Source organism: Semicossyphus pulcher, unplaced genomic scaffold (assembly GCF_022749685.1).
Source record: "Semicossyphus pulcher isolate SPU_LCO1_2020_fin unplaced genomic scaffold, fSemPul1.0.p SCAF_14, whole genome shotgun sequence".
Taxonomy (NCBI): domain Eukaryota; kingdom Metazoa; phylum Chordata; class Actinopteri; order Labriformes; family Labridae; genus Semicossyphus; species Semicossyphus pulcher.
The window spans coordinates 9,402,345-9,426,012 of record NW_027211648.1 but is presented as its reverse complement, the minus strand read 5'-3'; the positions used below and the strand labels follow the sequence as shown (position 1 = coordinate 9,426,012).

At 43.5% G+C, this 23,668-nt stretch overlaps 1 protein-coding gene across 1 annotated transcript in view; it reads right to left on the bottom strand.

Moving 5' to 3' along the window:
* LOC138590997 (glutamate receptor ionotropic, NMDA 3B-like) overlaps positions 1-23,668 on the bottom strand; it is an 82,332-nt gene that overhangs the window by 9,731 nt on the left and 48,933 nt on the right. Inside the window, exons 3-8 of the mRNA XM_069661472.1 lie at positions 20,309-20,805; positions 19,098-19,369; positions 18,120-18,356; positions 14,730-14,876; positions 14,299-14,444; positions 8,394-8,509 (exon numbers count right to left, since the gene is read on the bottom strand). Of these exons, the coding sequence (XP_069517573.1) occupies positions 8,394-8,509; positions 14,299-14,444; positions 14,730-14,876; positions 18,120-18,356; positions 19,098-19,369; positions 20,309-20,805 (1,415 nt within the window). The remainder of the gene's footprint in view (positions 1-8,393; positions 8,510-14,298; positions 14,445-14,729; positions 14,877-18,119; positions 18,357-19,097; positions 19,370-20,308; positions 20,806-23,668) is intronic.

The window sequence follows — 23,668 nt, the reverse complement described above, 5'->3', positions numbered from 1 at the left end:
CCACCAGCCTGTAATATGTGTTTTGTTCAGTTTTTACTGGCAGTTTTATGACATCCTTTGAAGGAAAATATATTCTAATCTGAATGTGCTCAGGGAGAATACCACCCCTCTCCAGCTACGTTTTGTCACCACACTTCCAGATTCCATAAAAATCCCCCACAGAGCATCAAAAATAAATGGTCCTTATTCCTCTCACCTACTTCGACCTCATCACCACAGCCGCCCGTGGGTTAAAAAGAAAAACACTTAGTCTATGATGCAGATCCTCCACTCCGTGCAAGCCCACTTCACACTCTTAACCTCCAGTTACAGACAGAAGACCCACTTTGGTGGAAAGGCCACATAAAGGCCAGTTTCACCCCATTTGCACTTGAAACTTGATTACACGCTGACATTTGAGAGCTTTTGTGTTTGTTTCCTGACAAGATGTGTAACATTGATAGAGCCTGACTGATGTGGGACTTTTAAGGGCTTTAGAGGGGAAAACCCGACGATATGGTGGTCGATATAGTGAAAGTTTGAGCTGGAATAAAAATAAATCTTTGTCATATGGATCAAACAGCGTTTTTGAACAAATGTGGTCTTCAGATGGCTGCTTTCTTTTGTTCAAACAACATTTTTAAACTATGTGTAGGTCTTTGTTTGCTTAGCTCTGATGCTATGCTAAATGGCAAACTATGTGATGATGACATTTCTAAATCACCCCAAGCCTTGTGTCTACTCGGCTGTGTGAAAAAGTTTCACACACATTGGTATGTTTTAAAAAAAACACGTTTCTATACTAATATAAATCTATAATAGGCCAATATCGGCTGTCCAATATTATCGCCTGACTGATATTATAGTGTGAAAGTTATCAGCTGAGCGATATTATTGGCTTAATATCGGCTGAGCGATATCTTTGGCTGACTGATATTATCAGCTGACCGATATTAGTGGCTTACTGATCTTAGCGGCTCACCGATATTAGCGGCTCACCGATATCAGCGGCTGACCTATATTATAGGGTGAAAGTTATCGGCTGAGCGATATTAGTGGCTGAGCGATATTAGCGGCTCACGGATATTAGCGGCTGAGCGATATTATCTGGTGAAAGTTATCGGCTAACCGATATCTTTGACTGACTGCTAATTATCAGCTGACCGATATTAGCGGCTCACTGATATTAGCGGCTCACCGATATTAGGGGCTCACCGATATCAGCGGCTGACCGATATTATAGGGTGAAAGTCATTGACTGAGCGATATTAGTGGCTGAGCGATATTAGCGGCTCACCGATATTAGCGGCTGAGCGATATTATCTGGTGAAAGTTATCGGCTAACCGATATAATTGGCTGAATACCGGCTGACCGATATCTATCTGACTGATAATTATTGGCTGACTGATATTAGCGGCTGACTGATAGTAGCGACTGACAGATATTATAGGGTAACTGTTATCGGCTGAGCAATATTAGCGGCTGAATATCAGCTGACTGATATTATGGGCTGACCGATAATATCGGCTAACCGATATTGGTTGGGCTCCTAAGAATAATACACCAAATACAATGACACACACTGCTATCATAGTAGTTAAGTTTAAATCCATGTAGCTAAGATTGTTTTGAGGTGTTGTTCATAAGTGCTGTATTTGAGTATGAGTGTAAAAAGACTTAAAATATGATGTGCTAATAAAGACGTATGTGCGATTAAGAGCTCAAACCTGTTGTAGTCACAGATACAGATCTAATTGCCTCAAAGACATCTTAATTCTACAGTCAGCAATGCAAATCATTGTTAGTAATTCCCATTGCACTGGCTGGCACATTGGGCAGATTCTAGAAATCATTGTTATTGTACATTAAGTATTAATCTGCGCTTGATTAGAAGAAACTGTTTCATCATGACTTGATTGCTTTTGCCTGGGACTTCCTTATTTCCCTCTTGTTAAAACTAAAACAGCAGCAGTGTGGAGTAATGAGTCCAGACACAGCAATAAAACACACACCAGTTACAGCAATAAAATTATATAACTCTAATATTTTTAATTAAGTATCCGACTTAAGTGCCTTTTTTCTCCGTCACTTTTCATTACTTTAATTTAAAAAGCGGCACATCCGTGTATCATTACACGACTTCAAAGCAGGAGCGAAATCTGGCTCTGCCCTCCCCACACTTTGAAACTGCATCTGTTTTGCATTACAGCCCACGACTCTGCAGGTGCAAAACGAGAGAAAAACTGCCCCTCTGCTTCGAATCAAACGCACCTCTCGGAGATTTATCGCCATACAAGGTCTCCTGGGGTTGTTTGTTTCATTTCATCTGTACCGCAGTGAAAGACACAGTCATGCCAAGAGTGTTTTTTTTCCTGTGTGTGTGTGTGTGTGTGTGATGGAGTCAGACCTGGCAGCTGTTTGTGTGCGCGTTTATGTGTGTGTGTTGGCTGTCAAGGTGTGTGGGGGTTGCGGACAGAGAGAGTAGCTAAGGTTCACGCAACTGTCACACTCTGCTTCCTACATGACAAAGAGTGTCTAAGCTTTCCTCCCTTTGTTCTTACCCTCTCCTTTACACTCCCTTCTCTCCTCATTCTCTCCCTTTTCTCCCCTCGTGTTCTCCTTCTCATCCCTCCTCGTTCCCCCGTCCGAGGTCATTTCTCTCCCACCATTGCTGCTAGTTTCTCCCTCTGTTAGTCGCTCCTTATCTCCGTCATCCCTTCAATTTCGTTCAATTTCTGCCTCACTCCATTCTTCTCTTTATCTTGTGGCTCCTCTCCCGAGTCAGTCCATCGCTTTGTCTTTGTACGTCTCCCTCGTTTTTTTTTTTTCTCTCCAGCAGACAGACAGCATTTTTTTTTCTGTCATCAGCGTATCTGCGTCCACATTTCTTTAAAGCACTCAGTCACATAGTGAAACACAAGTGGGCAGCCATTTGTCGTTTGTTTTGATTCTTTCCCCAAGGCGTCCGCATATTCCATCACAAGCTTTGAGTCCCAGAGCTGTCACTCAAACCCCCCTCACACCCACTCAATCACAGACACACTCCTGCACTCCACTTTTATTTCAGAACACTTTATATAGGTGTGTAAAAATGTTGCTATCTTATTTTGGAAGCACAGATCAGACGGTGACTGTCTTATGATCTGTCATAACTTTAGATAATAATCTTTTTAGTACTCCTTTTTTTTTATGACATGTTTGCCTCTAAGCACTGCTTTCTTTACTCTTCCTGTGCTCTAAAAGATATTGAATAATCAAACACCGGCCAGTATAATAAAGTGTTTTTCTCGCTTTTCTGTTAATTAATTTTGCCTTTCCTTTGGTCTTCAATGAATTGCTGCTGGAGATGTACAACGCTTAATTTCCTGTGCTTGTATCGGGGTCGGATGATAACAGCACAAAATCTCTATCAAGATGAATTATCAGATTTGTTTCAAACAACAAATGGAACAACTCTAACAGCATCAGTGCAAGCATTTTAGTCCAGCAGGTTTGTCCTCAGGCGGCTGTGGCTCAGAGGTAGAGCCGGTCGTCTTTCAATCGTAGGGACGGCGGTTCGATTCCCTGCTCCCTCAGGCTACACTGAACCCCCAAATTGCTCCCGGTGGCATAGCCAACGGGTATAAATGTGATAAGTGATTGACAGTTGGGCACTTTACGTAGCGGCCTCTGCCATCAGTGTATGAATGTGTGTGTGAATGGGTGAATGTGATATGTAGTGTAAAAGCAGCTATATAAGTACAGTCCATTTACTCTATGACTATACTACTATCAGTTAAAGACACTGAGCTGCTGGCTGATTGGTTGGTTCCACTTCTGCTTAGTTATTGTTGTAACTATCAAAGTTGTCAGTTTATACAGCAGACAAGTATGAGTAACTTTAGGTTGGTCTAATATCTGCAACAGGTGCAATCCAATAAATGTTCAGCCCGAGTATTTATAGTGATATTTCAATGATTTGGTAGATAATAGTCACAATGTTATTTGGGCAGGGCATTTCCAGTATTCATTTTTTATTGCTTGAAGGTGGAGAAGGAATGAAAAAATCCACAATCACCTTTTATTATACTGTAATCTGGTGGTCTGAGAGGAAACTAGACTTCTGCACCTTCTCTTGGCTCTGTTTTTTAAGGGTTAGAAAATCTAGTCTATGAAGAGACACCTTGGCTAACCACAGGTCATTTAAGAGGTGGGCATCCCTACTGGCTGTGTCCTTCAGATGTCAGTGATTTATCTTAATTCAGTGGAAAATTCAGCAAAAAAGTTGAAATTCCTATCTACAGAAGCCCTTAGCGGACACGCATCCATACATTTCATTTACTTCATGAGTTATTTCTGGTCATTTTCTCGAGATCGCGACTTATTTTTCTCGTCATCTCAGGAAAACAAAGCTGGTTTTTACCATTATAATGAACTAATTTGGCCCGTCATCTCAAGATAACAAAGCTTGTTTTCTCGTGCTAACGGGATATTTTTCCAGCATCTCGAGAAACAAAACAACAGCCTGGTCACTGTGATAATACAGACCAGGACATGTCATGCTCTGCACTAATGAGGTAAGCTAAGCCTGTTTGTTTTGTGCTTTTACAACAAACGAGTTGTGATCATCTGACGTCATGGTGGTGCCGCGTCGTTATGTCGTGATAACGTGATAAATAAGATCTTAAGAGAACGGACAGAAATAACTCGTTATCACGGGAAAACAGAGTAAATAAAACGTATGGATGCATGTCCGCTTAGGGCTTCCGTACTTATCAAAGTCTTAAAGAGTCTCAGACAATGAAAGCAATACAACAGGTGTCAATATCGGCGATGCATTGTTGTTGAAGTTTGTACTAGTTGGATCCCCTTTTTCTTCTTCCCAGACTCCAAGGTGGCGTTCTTATTTTGCTTGCTTTGCCCACAACTGAGAGGCTGGAACAGGCAATGTTTTGCGTGTTTGCTTTTAAAAACGCTGAAATGATTCATTGCTTGTCAAATAGTTGCTTATTATTTTTTGCAGATGATCAAATAAATTCATGCTGATTCACTCTGACCAGTGCCTTCTGAATAAGGCGTACTACTTTTGAAATGGAGGCTCTCTTACTGTCGAATTAAACTCTTCTGCAGGCACACACACACACCCACAGGGCGAGCAGACAAAGGCGTCTGCATGTCACTGTTTCACCCCGACAACCGAATCCTGTGCCAGCCTCATTTTGATCTTCAGACGCGCTGTGTCCTGCTTGACTGAGCTTGTGCAGACCACTTATACACACAGGGACACACACGTACACACGCATACAAACAAGCAGCGAGCGGCTGCGTGTTCGGTGGCAATATTATTAATGGGGTGTGTCTAGGCTGTCGTAAACATCTCCCAGCAGCACTCAGAGAAAAGGGGCGCACAGCGACACCCCCGCTTCTCTCTCTACTTAAGTAGCCTGAAGATTTCAGCAGAGCACCTCGCCTGCAGCGACTCCACGGTCCCAATTCCTCCATGTCTCTGTATCTCCTGACCACAAACCGCTCTATAAATCCTGCCTGCATCCTCACATGGACCAAATAGCACTTCCTCTCTTTTTTCCCCCTCTCTCTCTATCTGTCCTTTCTCCTCCTCCTCCCTCACTCCATCTGCTTGGGGTGAAGGTTTGTCTTGATTAGGGGACTCTGTTGGCTGGCTCTTTTATCACTCGCTGTGCAGAAAGGCGCAAACTGGCAGTGGGCAAATGAAAGCCCTCTATCTCTTCTTGTGCTCAACTCCCACCTCGCTCAACCCCTTCCCCACTGGCCCTCCCTTTCTTCACCTTTGTTGTTCCTCCCCTTACTTACTTTTTCATCTCATATGCACTTTCCTTTTTTTTCCGTCCAACCTTTACTCCTCTGTCTGTGTTTTTCCTCTCTTACATTTCCTGTCTGGACCATTTCCTGCTTCTTCTTCCTCTATCATTCAGACTTATTGAGTTATTCACTCCCATCCCATCCCTCCGCACACAGGCTGCGGGGTGAATAGCTACCAAAGAGACTTGGATTCCTCCCCTGCCTTTTCATGTAGACAATGAATCAAGCAGTCATCAAACTGACCCACTCTACATACCAATGAGACCGTTTTCTCATCCGCAAAATCCTGAGTAATGCCACAGCGACGTCTCTGGGCTCTTTTTTGTCTTATGCAGTGAAGAAAGCAGACGGTAACCTCAAGTGAAAAAGGAGTTGCACAGTGAGGAGGGAATGTGGGAGTGGGGTCTTTCCAAGGCTATGCTTTGACTGACAGAGAAATAGTATCAAAGTTAGTGTTTGGTCCCACGGGGACTTACTAGTATCTGTTTACTGTCTCGGCATCTTTGTTTGCCTGTCCCAGAGACGGGAGGAGGAAAGAAAAGACTCAACTGAAACAAATACACGTGGAAGTAAACGCATTTACCATATAAACACGGCGGCCATTTTCCATGGAAGTCACGCTCAGGGTGTGAAGCTCAAATGCTATTACAACGTGGTAGCCTAGTAGCTAGCTCTAAGTCGCACAGTTTAAATGAAAACAAAGTGAGAAACAATCAAAAACAACATATTTGATAACCCCTTAGCTAATGCTAGCATTCAACCACCTCCTAGCTAACATTACACTAGCTAGTGAATTCCATTACATTAGCAATTAAACTCCAAGCTCGGAAGTAAATAACTAGCTTAACAATACTTTAGCCAGGAATTCTTGCTAATGTTACGTTAGCTTACATTACGCTCACTAAATGTTGTCCTGAAGTAGCCTACCCTGTATCAATACCAAACAGTCGTGTTAGCTTTCAGCCACTTTCTAGCTAACGGTTTTATTAGCTCAGCAGTAAGAGAATGCTAAAGCTAACTGTTGTCAGACTGTAGCTAACGGATAATTGAACATTGTTTTGAGTTGACAACCTGGAACACAGCACTAAGACATTACAGCATAATGTTAGCTTCCCAGCCTTAGCAAGGGTGAATGGCTGCTGTGTGCATATGCATGCAAGTCACTGCCAGGGATAATTCTATACCTGTTAAAACATGGAGGTCACTAAGCTGAGTTTGGGTTAGAGGTTAAATGCTTGATACATCCAATAAATGTGTTCTGCCAGCCAGAATTTTCACTTCAAAGTCACCTTCGGAAGGCGCACACAAGTGCATGACATGTGACTAGAATACAGTGGAACTTGCAGTAACGGCTGGAGCCTCATTTTACCTCCGTGAAAGGAAGCACCAGACTTTTATTGGTGCTAAGAAATAATTTATTTTGACAGGTCGTCGGCGGCCTTTAATTCTAAAAGTGACACGATTCACTCCTGCTCTGCTGAGAAAGTCCCACTGCTCATTTATATTCATGTGAGATTTCGGCGTACACATATCACTTAAGCTACTATTTCTACTACTACTATGTCTGCCAGGAGCTGTCATAATAATGCACCTTTTTCTGCTCTCTTGTCATGGTTTTTATGCTGATTTTCAAGTGGAAGAAGAAGTTTGAAAGTCTGAAAGAAAACCAATTTCCATGCTCAACATCACACCAGGATTCACGCCACTGTCGGAGCTCTCGCACGCATAGGCTACATGTTCATTATAAGCCCATTCATTAATGCAACATCGTACCAGACGATAATGACCCCCTGCGTGCACCATTAGCTGCCCGTAAGCTTCATGACTGCGCTGCAGTTACTTTGACCTGTAAGCGTCGAGTCCAACTACTTCTGACAGGGCATTGTTGTTAATAATAGATGGTTGATGGGTTTTCACCCTGCAGCATTATAAGTTCAGCACTGTGTTATTCTGTCAGTCATGGAGCTGACTACAGTATTTGATCTCCTTGCTGAATATGCTTCTTTATGTGCGTGTTGGTGTGCATACTTGAAGGTGTACAGAGCGCGCCCGTGTGTGTGTGTGAGCCGGGTTTTGGTTTATGCGAGTACATAATCCTGTTATTTATTTATATTTCGGAAACACGCGCATTAATCAACATCATGTGCCGGTTAAGCCAGAGGGCTAATTTTTAAACTGTTGTCTCAACAGCTGTTGTTCGGATGTTATGGGTTATTGGGACTTATCTGTTTCTACACTGACATTGTGGGGACTCGCCTGCCATCTGGGGACAAAAAGTAGGTCCCCATAAGCTCTGTTTATTCAAGGATATTAAGACTAGATTAGACGTACGACTAAAGTAAGTGTAAAGGTCGGGGCTTTGACGGGTAGCAGGAAAGTGTTTAAAGCGACTTCATCCGTATGGGATGTTTTAAAAGATCGTGCAAGGGAGAAAGAAGAGGAACTAAAGAGACATAAAAACATGTAAGAACTACAAAAATATTGTTACAAGAACTAAAGTAGATGATGCAAATATGCTGCTTTTTGAAACGACCACCAGGGAATGATTGTAAGTCAATACAGCGTCCTCGCAAGCGTGTGTGTTTGTGCGTACCTTCAATGGCGAAAGGCTTCCCCACAGTAAGCAGCTTGCACTCGGCGTCGATAGAGACCTCAAAGTCCAACAGGGCTTTGTCCATGATGAAGGCATCCAGGGTAGGAGGATCTGTCCTTCACCACCGACACACACACACAAACACACACACACACACACATCACAAAGAGAGAGAGAGAGAGAGGGAGAGAGAGAGAGATGCATTAATTGAAGACAGCTTAGTTCAAACTTTGGAAGACCTGTAAATCAGATTATCTTCCTAAACTTACTCACACTCCGAGGACCTGTGCGGGAACCCTGTGTTTAGGGCTGTCGTCCAAGTTTGTCATTTGTACAGAGGATGAGATTAACTGCATTCTAATACACTGTGTAAACACATACATCATTACCTAAACTAACAGCCTCTGTGGCGGACTGATAAGACCTTAAACACACCGCTGAAGACTCTCTTACTCCGGCAGTATCGATCCAATTGACCCTAATTGACCCCTAATTATACGCCGCTGCTCTGTCGCTGGCCTCGGCTGGCGGGAGATAAGTTTAAGGATACGAAGCAAAACATGCTGCATTTAAATGATCCACCTACACACACACACACTGATAGGAAAGAAGAGATGCACTTTCCCTGAAACACACACCCAGACATCCAAATGAACGCACCACCTCTTCATTACACAAACATATTTGCACCCACACGTACAAACGCGCGCCAATTAAATGGCAGACAGAGCGTAAATTGTGTCATATTGAGAAGAGCACGCATGCACACACGCACAGTCTGATGGAAAAAGTAGAACAGGCTGATTAAATTACCCGCAAGTTCTTATTATTCAGGATGTTTGCTGCTAAACAAACAAAAGGTTGACTTTACAAAGTCTTCGCTGTGCTGGCAAAGCAGAAAAGTCTGTTTTTTCCCTGCCTAGACCCGTCAGACACGAGGCACAGGGAGAAGAGAGAGGATAGAGACTTCTTTGGGAGCAAAGAGGGGCGGAAGTTATCGACGCCTGGCCTTGGGAGTAAAGTAGGGTGTGTGTGTGTGTGAGCGTGCATGTGGCATCAAAGTGCGTACGTTGGACTATAAGTTGTAAGCCTGTGTGTACGTACGTCCTTGCATCCTTTCAGCCCATACGTTTGTGTTCATGTGCAGCTGCATGTGTAGCCCTCGGCGTTCTGTCTCTTCAGGAGCAGTTTTTTTTCCTCCTTAAGATTTGAGTGCAGTATTGGGGTCAGTAGTTCTGCCAACACAGTATTTTACTGCCTCACACCAGCTCCCTGCACTGCTGTGACTTCCACTTCTGCTTCGCCTCGCACGCAAACAAACGCCGCCTTCATCCTTCCCCGCGCTCATCCTCTTTCTCTGAACAAGCGCTTTGTATCTCTGCGCTCGTATCACAAAGTCAGCACATGCATTATCTCAGCATCTCTGCTGGTGTTCTGTGGAGCGGGCTCTGTGTGTGTGAGGAGTGTGTGGTTAGAGCTTCGAGTGTGTTTGCTGAGTGTGGTACAGTATGTGTGTGTGTTTGTGCGGGGTTTAAATAAGGAGTATGTTTCAGTTAATTGTAGCATGGCTAGACTCCAGTGATTGGATGTAACCTTTAGCGCTCAGTTAGTAAATATTATTTGTTCAGAGCATTATAAGATGCTGTTTTTACATGCAGTAAAAACCAGGAAATGACAGTACAAAAACTAACATAAGAACTACATAGAAAAAGGTTATTTACATATGATTACTTGTTAGTTTTTCTTATTTAAGTACCTATGTCAGGTATTTGTATTTACTTTTGTAATATCCATTTCATGTGCCATCAACTCCACCCCATAAAGGGAAATGTAGTTTTCACGCCTCTCCATTTATTTGACAGTTTTGTTTATTAGTTCTTTTACAGAGAAAGAATTTACATACAAAACGTACGTCGGCCTTATGAGGTTATAAAATAAGTACACAGCTGCCTACAGGAGGGGGGCAAACGGGTATGTTGTCCAAGACTAGGTCAAAATCTAGTATGTGGCGGACCGCAACAGGTCAGTGTGCGCTTTTGTGGGCAACACTGGAAGCGTGGCGTGTGCGTGACGGCTGCGGAACGTGTTCATGTTCATTTGAAACGCATGAAAACAGATGAGAGTCTTCACAATGCTGGCGTGACTCACGTGTCGAAAATGTAGCGAATAGGAGGCTCGCCTATTTGTTCTGCGAGCTGCGCGCGGTTCTCGGCCAAAATTCACGGTGACAATGAATTGTGATGAGTCCTATTGATCTCTGACAGCAATATAAACTTCTCTCCCTGTAGGAGAAGTCACAGGCAGGGAGAGTAAAGTAGGTCAACACTTCCGGTATGCTTTTTCAAAGTAAAAGCTTGATCTGGAATTCTGACCCCCATCATTTGTACACAATGCTTTTATTTTGAAGTGTTTCCCATTGCTACCGAAAGATTACCAATGCACAGTTGTCCGATTTTGCTTAAGAAATGCACTTGTCATTTTGGATGTATTGTATTGTCGTTGGGCGCATTGGCGCTGTCCGGTGCTGCCAGATGCTGAAGTCTCTCTTTTTCTATGTTAAAGCTGAGGTGAGGAACTTTTGGTGTGTGTTGATTTTGGCGCCCCCTGTGGACAAAGCCGTACCTCTTATCTCTTTGTTCATTTTGTCCTGTACATGTTTGAGTGGTGGTTTTAAGGAAATCTCATGCTGCTTTCTTTAACAGTCACATGTATCACTCACTTTAAATGTTTGCCCTGGAAAATGTAAACAAAGGCAGCGTGCAGTTAATCGCTTCATGTGACACCTACCCCCCCACCAGCGGTTTCAGACAGTAAAAATAACTATATAGAAATAAACTATTTTGTCGCTGATGGTCTGGTTTGCTTTTGCAGGTCATGGTAGTTCAGAGCTTAATCCAAAAGGCAGCTGGACTTGGTTGAAGTTCTTGAAGACGTTTCAACTCTCATCCGAAAAGGCTTCTTCAGTTCTGAACTGTGTCTGTCCACCCGTCTGTTTTGAACTGCCTTTCGGATGAGAGTTGAAACGTCTTCGAGAACTTCAACCAAGTCCAGCTGCCTTTTGGATTAAGCTTTGAAGCTTTAAGGAGCTTCTGCAAATGAAATTCTTTTACTTAAGTTACATTTTCATTGCGGGACTGTTTGTAACGGAGCATGAATGATTTGTTGCTGCTGTTTAATTGAAGTCGTTGGAGCCAGTTATGAAAGCTATTGGAACAGAAGGCGTTTCCGCTTCAGTTAAAATTAAAATGATAAAAAGAATTTATTAAAAATCACCTGATATTAAATTTCCTTTGCCAATCTATTAGCTGCCTAAATCTTTGTTCCCTTTTATTCTTAACACAGGGCATTAATATGGACCTCCCTTTGTGGCCATGACAGCCACCTTTTCTCTCTGAAGGCTTTCCACATAATTTTGGAGTGTTTGTGCCAAATTTGTGTCCTTTCAGCCAAAAGAGCATCTGTGAGGTCAGGCGTTGGATGTTTTACAAGAAGCCCTGGCTCACAATCAGGGTACTAATTCCTCCCAAAGGTGTTCAGTGAGGTTGTGGCCTTGGCTTTGTGCGGGCAAATTGAGTTCCTCCACATCAAAGTGGTCTGACGTGTCTTTATGGACCTGGCTTTGTGCTGGAAGTACCCCAAATTGTTGCCACAAAGTTTAAAGCTCACAACTGGTTAAAATGTATTTCTATCCTGTAGCATTAATTGAGGCAAAGGTGGATTCCAAAGAGATCTTTACATGTCAGTCTCGCTTTTCAACCTTCCTTCGTGGCTGTGAGTGTCCACTGACTTTTACACTTTTAAAGTATGATATCAAAGGATGTAATAACAAGCAAATGAGACTGAAAGTCTGACACCTTTGTTGTGAAGGATACATGCATTGCTGCTGATATCTTCCATGAATCTATTAAATGCTTCAAAGTTCAGGTAGTGAACATCAAAGCTGGTTCATCCTGAGGTAACTCAGTTTATAGAGAATCGACAGATTTGCTTAGAGGTCAAAGGTCACATCCTTCAAGTAAAATGCATACCGGAAAATGATTTTGAAAAACAGGTATGGACTAAACGCCCTGGCTTTTAAACATGAGGTCATTAGGTACATGCAGCAGTTTGCTAAGCATTCCCGGACACAAAGCGACACATAAAGAAGCCGCACCATCTGCTGCCGATTGAGGTAACACAACGGTGATTGAGCCGATGGCCCACTGATGAAAGCCTTTGCATTTGCAGTATTACAGACTGGCTGTCTGTGGCGACTTCCACGGAAAAAATCACAAGCGGCGCCCAGTTAGTGACGTGTTTTCCATCACCCAGCAGTGGCTGGTCTGCCAGAGAGGGTAGGCGGAGCTAAGCGGCTGCTTTTCCGGTCTCTGCAAGTGTTGCTAGTAAACAGTAATCTACTATGGTTGAAAAAACAATGAAAAGATGGATGACTACAGATACAACTTCAAAAATAAGTGAAAATCCAAAGAAAAAGAAACAAATTCGACGCTCAGATGAAGGCAAACAGTCTGAAAAGGAAAGCGACCGTCAGCGAGGAAAATCAAGAGTTACAACCGGACGTCACTCATGAGACACTGTCTGGATATCTGGGAAGTGTGCTCCCGTAATTGCTGTTTATCACCATAGGTGCCGCCAAAGCGAACGAAACTGAGCTCTTCGAGATTACAACTTTTATATGCTCAACAGAGCTGCAGAGAATTTCCAGAATATATAAGACTAACCGCACCTGTGACGACCTGTGAAACGGGGTTAAACACCTTTGTTTTCTTTCTGCCTTTAAATGAACTTGAACAATTCTCTATTATTCTTTATTCCTCTGTTTGAATCTTTTTTATGTCTTAAAAAAACCTTTGTTTTATGTTGTATTCATTTTTAATGCATTATGTAACTTTCTTTAAACTGCCTTTGTTAATAAAATGTGTTATATAAATACATTTGCCTCGCCGCCCTGCTTTCATCTGAACACAATCCCCGCTCGTCGCGAGATTCATACACTCGTCCTCGTTCTTCCATTCATCAGTTTGTCCCTGACCGTCATTCATCTCTGCGTACAGCGCTTTTAATGAACAAAAATATTTCCCTGAATTGGGGAGGGCTTTCGTTAATGAAATATATGTACTCCTCCCTCAGTTAGACTTTCTTTTGAATGTAGCAAATCTGGAGAAGGAGAAGCGGTGAGGTTTTGATCAGATTGTCGTCTGATGCAAAAGCAAACAGCTTGTTCACTAAAATAACAAAACATCCCACGATTAGTTACACACCAGATCTCTGCAGGTGGAACAAATCAAAGTGTAAAATCCCAAATCACAGCTTCCATTGAGCTAGTGTGTTGTTTCTGGAAAGAAGAGACAGTTGGTACAGACATTAATAACAGCGTCCCCGAGCTGGAAATCAAAGCATCCAAGAAATGAATTGATGGCTCCATTGGGTGACACGTTTTGATGTTTGTACACTGACAAATGATTAATGACTCACTTTATGGGCTTGTTCATGCTTTAATTAAGACATCACGTCCAAATCTGACTGAGGGATGTACAAGCGGTGCGCGCACACATCCAAGGTGTTGCTGCTTTATTTACTTTCTGCGTGTGCCCTCCGGAAACACTCAAGGTGGCATCATGAACTGTTGTAACTCGCTTCTCTTCATGTTAGAATTCAAACAGAATCTTCAGGATATTACAGCGGCAGCACGCAGGGTTTCTATTTTAAGAGGTGATTTTCATAAGTATATTTTGCCTCTGATGGCTGCAAATCTGCCGTGTTTGCTCTCGCTGTCAGTCAGAATTGCGATGCAGTGCGCAGAATACAGACAAGCACAGATAACCTGACTTGATTGTTTAGTTCTCGATTGGATTTGCGTCTAAACAAGCTCTTTGTGCAAGCATTCATCAGGTGCGTGTCTTACTTTAACATGTGTACGCCTTCCGGGGTCGTGGGCTGGTTGTAGCGTCTCATGTAGTCGTGCATCTCTGGGAAGCTCTTCTTCATGTAATCCTCGGCGCTGCTCTCCCGAACGGTCCCAAAACGGAAGCCCATGGAGGGATGATGCAGCTGAGGAAGCGACACGGGGTGGAAAAGAGGGTGGAGGAAGTGGCAGACGTGATGAAAAAAGAGAGGGAGAAAGGATATCATGATGGGGCTCATAAACTCCCTGCAGGGTTTAGGGATAGGGAAAGCGATAATCCTTCACAAATAATTCCGCTCTTTACTCATTAGCCCGTCCTTGTGTGAGATTAGTTTGTGTGTACATGCAGCCGTATGTGGGTCTGTATGTATGTGTGTGGGGGTGCTGACATGTATGCAGTTGCAAGTTTTTGTCCTTGCGCGCGGTCTAACCTTGTCGTCGTGAATTCCTGAGACCTGCTCGAAGGTCTTTTCCCCCACCATGACCGCGGCTAGGTTAGCCGTGTAGCTGGACAGCACCAGCAAGCAGAAGATGGCCCAAAGGTTCATGAGGAAGCGCCCGGTCCAGCATTTGGGAGTCTGCGGTTAACAGAGAGATGTTTTGTTTGACTTTATTCTGCTTTTGTCTACTTGTGAGCGCATTTGGACAGATCAAAAAGAATAAACAAAAGATCTAAAGAATGACTGAATCTAAAAATATCTCAGTTCAAAAGGTAAAGCTTTCATGTTGTCAAGACAAAAATGAAACTGACTGACAACATGGAGGAAAATGAGATGATAAAAAATCATATCCATGACAAGGAAAGGAACAAATCTGTCAGAAAATGTGCTTTCAGGATTTGATATAAATGCAGAGCACACCCACAACTCTCAATCTCCTCCTCTTTAAGATTCAAAGTGTAACCCCTGTGTAAGGCTAATCACGTTTATCAAAACACACCAGAAGAGCTAATGTAAAAGAAAAAAGTGTGACTGCGTGTGAGACACATCAGAAATATCTTTCCATGAAATTGCCCGCCTCGGGGACTGAATCCACCTGAACACTGTGATCATTTATTTATCCTGCCAATTAAAATCCACTTAACAGAAGAAAAGAGGTGAATTTCCAGTGTTTCCGAGGCTTGAGATTAATGAGACATTAATTATACAAACAAGGTTGTAACCCATTATTACGAAGGTGTTCGGATTCTCCGCACAATGCGCTGGTGAACTGACAAGGGAGGGGAGAGAGGAGGAGGATGGCGTGAACGCTATAAGCACAGATTCTTCATTCACATTGTTCCGGGGCAGCGTGGAGCTTAGTTGAATACATAATGATCAGGGTGCTTTCACTGCTTCCATCTAAGTGTTTTCTTCACAATGTGTTTAATTTCATATTGCGCTTAAAAGCCACAACACCTCTGCAAACACAAAATGTAATTGAAGCCCTGTCCGTCTCGGTGAGGCTACTGTTGTTACGCCTGTCAAGCTTTCTGTTCTATACGGAGTTTACAATGAAAACAGGGACCACTCGAATTTGCAAACAATTTAATAAATGACAGCTCCTTGATGTTTAGAGTAGGACACAAAACAGGTGGCAGCTGGTAAAAATGTTACTAGCTGAAATGGCGACTGCTAGCTGCCGGCAGATTTGATAAGCGGTGACAAGCTAGCTATTAAGCTATTGTTAGCGCCATGAGTTGGTTGAAGGCACTATCAAAGACTTACATTAAAATGTCATTTCCATGTTTCTAGCTGATTTGTTTTGAGACAAGAGCCATGTAAAAGGGGTCTAAATAGTACATTTGATAGCTGCTGTACATGATATCATGTTTAAATAATGATACTACAGCTACATGTCCCAAAAAGCCAGCATTGTTCTACTGCATTGTAGAGTTAGCCTACTTTTCAACAGGCTATTTAAGGAAAAAAGGAAGGATAGACTTGTTTCCTTCTAGCAAAACCCTGTCTGTCAGCTTAGCTAACACACTCATCTAAATTTGTTTTAACTCAACGTTACAAGAGAAAAGCTTTTAAGGGCTGAGGTAAAGCGTTTGGCAAATGTAACACTATTTTGGTTAGCGTTAGCTGGGTTTGCTAAAGTGCTTAACTAAATCCAATACAGAGCATGACAGAGCTGCTAGCATCCAGAAGCAGCTCCCACACTGCGGGGAATTTACTACACAGTGAATGTGAGAGCTTTGAACTTTTTTTTTAAACCCAACCTATAATTCAACAGCTCGTTTTCAGTCGTTTTCACAGCTGTTCCCCTTTGCCTTGACAGTAATGCTCGGCTACAGCTGCCAGCAGAAGGTAGCAAGTTAAGCTAGCAGCTGGACATTGTGTACATGGCACTTTTAGAATGACGCAACACTACTTAGATCTTTGCTGTGTTTGTAATGATTAAAAATGTGTTTGCGTTACACTCATGTGTATGAGGACTTTTTAAGTGATCAAAACTACAAATAAAAGTGGCTCTTGGGAAACATGCTAGCTTTAGCAGTTTAGCAATCAGACTTTAGTGGCCTACCATCTTCCCCTCAAGCTTGGCTCTGACCCAACTCTGAGGTTCAGTGTTGCTCAAAGGACTTTTAACAGGTCACAAGTCTGCTAATGCTCACAACCTTTTAATTGACATGTTGCAAGCTTCAAGGATCAAACCTGTGACCTTTCGGTTATGGGAAGGTCTCTCTAATCACTTGGCCTCCGTTCCACCCAAGTCATTTGCACTGCTTCCTTTAGTGTGATTTTGCCTTTAAAGAAATATTACCAGGGGGTGCAGACTCACTGAGCGGAGTAGGATAGACGGGAATTATTAAAGCAAACGATGGTTGAGATATTTGTCAGCATGTGCTGCGTGAAAAATTTTAAGAGCAGGCGTAAGTTATCATAGTGATGGATTTGGGCACAGTGTGTTGCTTTTTAAAAAAATACAAAGAATGCAGAAAACTGTTTTTCATTAGTTATAAAGTTGGGTATGTGACTGTGGTAGTGATCGTTCAGTCAAATCTGACGTTTTCTGAAGAATGCTGTGACTCCAAAGGTACATTTAGTATTTCTGGGTATTCATACATAACAATAAATGTTTTTTTTATCTTTGAGTAATGGTTCTGTATTTTATTAGAATGAGGACTAGACTCTAATTCGTCTTCAGCGATCACTTTCCTCACGCTTTCCTCTCCAGCACCGATCTTCGCTGCCTGGCTATCCAACTTTGCCCACCCACTTGCCCTCTCCACTTTACATCATTCTGTCAGCCCACCTCCATGTGACCCTCATTGTGTTACTCTTCTCGTCTCTGCTTGCCCACTTACCCTCTCAACCCTGTCTCGCCATCTTTCTGTCAACCTCCTTATTACCTTCTTTTTGAGCTCATTTCCTGATTTGCCCTCTCACCTTTCCACCCCCCTGCTGGCTCCCTTCCACCTGCCTCCTTGTTTTCAACTTTGGATCAGGCTGCTTCGGGGAGTTAACCTCTACTCGCTCCCTCTTTTTCCACCTTCATCCATCCCCATCATCCTCACCATAACTCCTTCAATCTCTGTCGGCCCACTTACCCTTTCCCCTCTCCCTCCCTGTATGTGCATTATCCTCCCTGTAGCTCCCTACTTCATCACTGCCTACCTTTTCACCTCTCCCCCTATCCATCTTTTTCCTCTCTCTAGCCATCTCTATCATCTTTCTCACTGCAGCCTTCCCCCTTACTTCCTCTTTCAACTTGCCATCACTGTTTGTGTACTCTCTCCCATAATACGCATCCCCCTCCTCCCTTTCGCTGCAATTTCTAATCTCTTCCCCACATTGCGCGATACCTATTTATCACACAGATGAGAGCTACTTTACCTTGGTAGCGACAGTGCGTCCAAACAGTATGGCGTAGCAGAGATTGAGTGCGGAGGAATAGGAGAACACACGCAGCCTGTTCCTGCCATGTGGTGTCATGCCGAAGGGGCTGTTCCACTCGTACAAGGTGAGGAAGAGTGCGGTGAGATGGAGCGTGACAAAAATACCCACCCACATGGACCAGTGGAGAGGCCACATGAAGGCTCCAATAGGCGCTGCAGTGTCCCGGCTACGAACCTGGTGGGTCAAAAACAATAAAAATGTGCTTGAAAACGTCTTGATGCAATTGATTTCCCTCTGCTAGAAGTACACGTCTTGCATTTTGTGCAAAATTGTGATTTAAATTCAACCCCAAGTTTGTCAGTAAACTTTGCTAAAACACTCTGAGGCATAACAGTTTTTTTATTGCATACATTGTTTTCATTATGTGCTATTCATCATCTTGTAAGGGCAAGAAATCTCTATTTTCAAATAATGGAGTTCTCATTTTCAGATGGAGCCATGTTGTCAGATCGTATTATGCGCTGCAGTTTGTCAGCCACAGAGGGAGATGTTAACAAATCAAAGAATAACTGCAGCATGTTTGAGGACTTTGCTAAGATGGCTTCTCAAAATGCCTCTTAAACTCCTAATACGCTCTTAAACTGCTGTTGAGTCTGAACTTTCATAATTAACGTGAGCACTGAAATTGAGCAAACTAATTATTCACAGCTAATGATCTTCTATTCCTCGCTGGAAGACCGGGTGAGCGGGGCATCAGGCTGAAATTAAGTATTTGCAGACCATCTCGTCATACTGAACTGGTGTCAGCCGCAGAGAGAGAGAGGGACTGACAAATCAAAGTAACACTGAGGATTGGGATGCTGCAACTGACTCACAATGCGGTATATTTAAGGGACATGCCCCGCGTCTTCTACGATCATTAAAATACAATCTCAGAACTCCCAACAAACTAATGATGACTTCAAGCAATCGTACCAGAATTCCCAGGCTCGTGGAGTAGAAGGGCGAGGTGAAATCGATGACTCTGCTCCTGGCAGAGTTGATGGAGAAAGACGTGACGGCCATGTCGGCGGTTCCAGCCAGCAGGTCCCCAACCAGACCCGTCCAACGTCCTGTTCCGCTTGATGCTCCGTACTTCCCGTCCCCGACAATATAAAGGTCAAAGGTAAATCCCATGTCCTCCGCCAGTTTCTCCAACAAGTCGATGCAGTACCCGTAGCAGCACTTCCTCAGGTCCTCCGGTGGCTCTGACAAGGAAAGAAACGATGATGATGTCAACTGGGAATTTTTCCACAACTGTTCAAGAACTTCAACCAAGTCCAGTTGCCTTTTGTATTAAGCTTTACCATAACCTGGATGGCTGAGAACCTTCAGAGACATGTTGACTTTGGACAATATAACACCTGGGCAAGGAAGTTGGCAAGATAGACGCGCTATATTAGAAATTCTTAAACCTTCTGCCATTTTAATTTTTCTGGCAAACCCTGTTTTGCAAACTCAGTCAATACAAATTAAGCAGTATGCCAATTGCTCTTGAAACTTGGCACAAGTCTGGGTCTGTTCTGCCAAGGAAGGATATGGAATTCTCTGTTTAGATAATTCATAATTATTGTATTTTGAAGGGGATACTACTGCTGTGCATTTTGAGATTGGGCCTATAGCTCTTTTTACACTAGCTACTGAATAAAAAAGTATTTTACTTTCCCCAATCAAATGTCAACTCCTATTAGCTGTCTCCCATCTGCTACCTGCTGATGCAAGTCAGAGAGAGTTTGGATGCCTTATATTTCACTGCTGTACAATGGGCTGTGTGTCGACTCTCCTTAGTGAGTTATAGTACTTGGTATTTCTCTTTCTTGGATCTCTTATTGATTTAACGCCTTCAATCCTCCTCATTCTTGAAACGGAGATGTGGCTGCAGAGCTAAGCCCCAGACATTGCACTGGGTATACTTTTGAACTGGACTGACCGGCCTTGATCCCCTATCGATTTTACTTCTACAGTCAACTTCAATCTTGATGAGTAGCAGTACAAACGTGGCCAGGTGACATGGCAAAGAGATCTGAGACTTAGCATTTGAGAATTTTTGCATGTCCTCCTGCAAGTTAAAATGTTTATGACAGGAGTTCTCAGACGGTTCAGTTGTTTACCAGAACTCTACCACTACAATGTTAAAAAAAACTCACCATTGCCATCCCATTCTGCAACCGTAGAGTTTGGGTTGTGCAGTTGGTTGAAGAGGCCCTGGATTATGTCGGACCTGTTGGTTCTGGGGTCTAAGCAGAGCTGACCAGCTGGACACAATCCATCCTCATCCACCTCCCGCGTGAAGACGAACGGGTGTTCCACAAGAGTCACCACCCTCAGACGGTGTCCCTCAACTGAAAATCCTGGCCTCCAGCGTCCCCCATTGTTATTGTCCCCTTGGCCGTCCCCTCCCCTCACCCCAGCTCCAAGACCTTGTCCCTGGCTGCTCCTGAAGCCTCCAACCAGTCCCATGATCCCCCCTTCTAACTCCAGCCGGCCTCGGGTCCACTGGCCTACCGTCACCCAGGCTGGCTGGCCAAGAGCGCCCCTCTTCAGGCTCCACACGTGGAACAGCTGGGAGGAGGAGACACGAGAGAGGCCAGCATCCACCTGGATCAGGCCTGTGGCCCCAGTGAAGGAAGTGTTGGAGAGGAACCTCGAGGGACAGAGAGAATGATGCAGACAATAAGCGAGAGGGAACAAAATTGAGAAAAATAGCAAAATCCATGCTGGGTTATTGCAGTTTAGAAATGTTGCCTGCAATCATACACAACACTAAACTAGCAAAAAGGAAACTCTGGGAAAAAGTAAGGAACATGTTACAAATGATGGTGCAGACATGCAAGGCAGAGTTTGCAAGTCTGGACTCAGATGGGTAATTGCATCTCCCAGAAAGTCATAATTAAAAGTTAATGCAGTGCAGTGAGGGCCTGCTCCTATCTGCTGGTCCATACAGACAGTCATTGCTATTCGCCTCACTCGCCTGGTGTCCCCACATCGGTCTTTACGGCGGAATGCAATAGGAAGTCTCAATCCCTGTTCACACATAAATCTGCCCTGGCCTCTTGAACCGTGCCGGGATTGTTAGCTCATGTCTTAGCATTTGATCATGTGGACATCGTCAGGCGCTGTCTCCATGTGAAGCCACACAAGTACTGTTTGATCATGTCTTGATTAGTAGGGGATTGCCGAGAGGTCATTGAAAATCGTATGGGGCTGTGTTTAAATGTTAAAGTATGCAGGGATCACTGCATTCAGTATGGGTGCTGAACCGTGCGGGGACTGTTGATTATGTCTGGGTCAAGGCTAGAAATGGCAAGTTTCCCTTCCAGTTAATGGAAAAGGTTGGTAAAGCCCCGTCTTTTTTCTTAGAGCAGGAAAATAGCTTTTTGCTTTTGCTCTGTGTTTTACTCTCTCTTCACATTTTCTTCATCTTTCATATCTCTCATCAAGTTATATGCGCAGAAAGGAACCTGCTGCTGGAGCACTTTCTCAATAAAATATGGGATATGCAAAGTAAAATGAAAGCTAAATTGATCATGCGGTTCATTAACCTTACCTCCAAGGCTTGCCTGGACTAAAGTCTATCTGCGCCCACACAGAGCGTCTGTGCATGTGTATTCTGCTTGTGCTTTTGTTCACGATCCCTCTTCCGATTCACTCGAACAGCACAATATCAATTCATAAACCAATTCCTTGCACCATCATTCTCAAGAGTCTGATTAAAAAAGCCTCTGATTTGAAAGTCATACCCATCCCACTCTGCGTTAACTTATGTTTCCTCATCAGCAGCTCCCTCTGTCTCTGTGACTATAAAGCGGAAGTGCTAGCCTTGCCTTGAGCTGAAATCACTCATGGTAATAGCTCGGCTGAATCATCATATCCCATAGACAGCAGATTCATCAAGCCAACCCACTCCAGACTCATATACTATAGTGTAGTGGCTGCGGCTGGCCACGAAAAATTACACTTAGGCTTCACATCACATCTCTTATCTGAGCGGAAAGTATGAAGCCCTTTTTCCCGCAGTTTGTGACATTTTTGGATTCATGCCCGGGGATAAGAACGTGAGATAGGAGTGGAAGATTATACCACGATAAGCCACACTTTCATCCAGCCGCACCTTTTAGTTATGGGTTGTGTGTTTTGTTTGGCTGCACTGGGCCAGAGGCTGCTTTTAAAGAATGACTCTGGGATGTCAAAGCAGGTTGATAAGTCAGCCAATGGTGTCAGAGAGGGATGGCTTCCTCTCACCAACACCTGGCCTCGCTTTACTCACTCCGGGAGTAAATGTCAGCAGAGTGGCCCTTAAATGATGACTCTATAAGAGAGTCCCAGGCATGTGTCTCACTCCGTTATCGCGCTATCTCCTTTAGTTTGGAGGAAAGTTTACTCCCTCTATCTTTGTATGTCTGGGATGATACGAGGTTTGCTTGTTTCAGTGGTTTTAATCTCTTCGGGGGAGATACAATCAGCGTGGCAGCTGTGCCGAGTGAGATGGCACTGACTGACAGATCTCACTCTGATAACAACCCTCTATCAGTTTCCCTCCCTTTTCTCCTTTTTTCCTCCTGCCTCACATCCTTTCCCGCACAAGTTTCTTCTTCCTTTTCTTTGACTTGGTTCCCTTTCTCCTTTATCTGTTTCCTATTTCCCCCCCGTCTTTCATCTATCTGTTTGTCTTTGACCACTTTCTCCTTTCCCTCTAATGTATTGTTGGGAATAAGCACCCGGGGATTTTTTTGATTCTGGACATTCGGAAGAACTACATCAAAAGTGGCCAGTTTCTCATATCTGTACTGTGGCTCCCTCATACCTTCCTCTCTTCCTTGTATCTCTAGACAACTCGCTCCCTCCCTGCCTCCCTAGCTCTGTCCCTTGGGCATTGAGCTGTTAATTGCCTTTTCCATGTGGAAGTCTCTCACTTCCTTGAGCTTTGTTAGGTCTCTCTGGAGCAGTGGCATGTCTGGCTGTTGCAGCGGAGGGATAAGCATCAAGGAGTACACTGGAGGGCATAGTGTCTAACCGGACCGGTTGGAATAGTGCGATAGAACAACCTCCTTTATCAGTCTCTCACAGGCCTGGAACAAAGGTCACTGACACTATATAATGAAGGACTCTATCATAAATAGGCAATTGTGATATTATAGATTGCGTCCTAATTGGAACAAAGTCACAAAGAGACTTTGACTTTTCCTGGTGACCTAAAGTTTGAGTCAGTTTAAAGCATTACTTACTTTCTTTATTGCTCAAAGTATAACAAGACTAAGAGTGTACAGCCACAGCTCTTTTAGGGTCTGCAGCTGGGCTTTGCAAACATGAGCTCTCTATTGTGTTCACGTTCACAATGTTACAATACTAATATTGAGCAGGTTTGATGTTTACCATTATAATTATATTTGTTTAGCGTGTAAGCGTGCAAAGATTTGCTGTTATTCCTGAATATAAAGTACAGTGGAGGTTTGATGGGAATGCCTTTCATTTGCAGGTATTTGCTCATAAACAACGAGGGATGCACG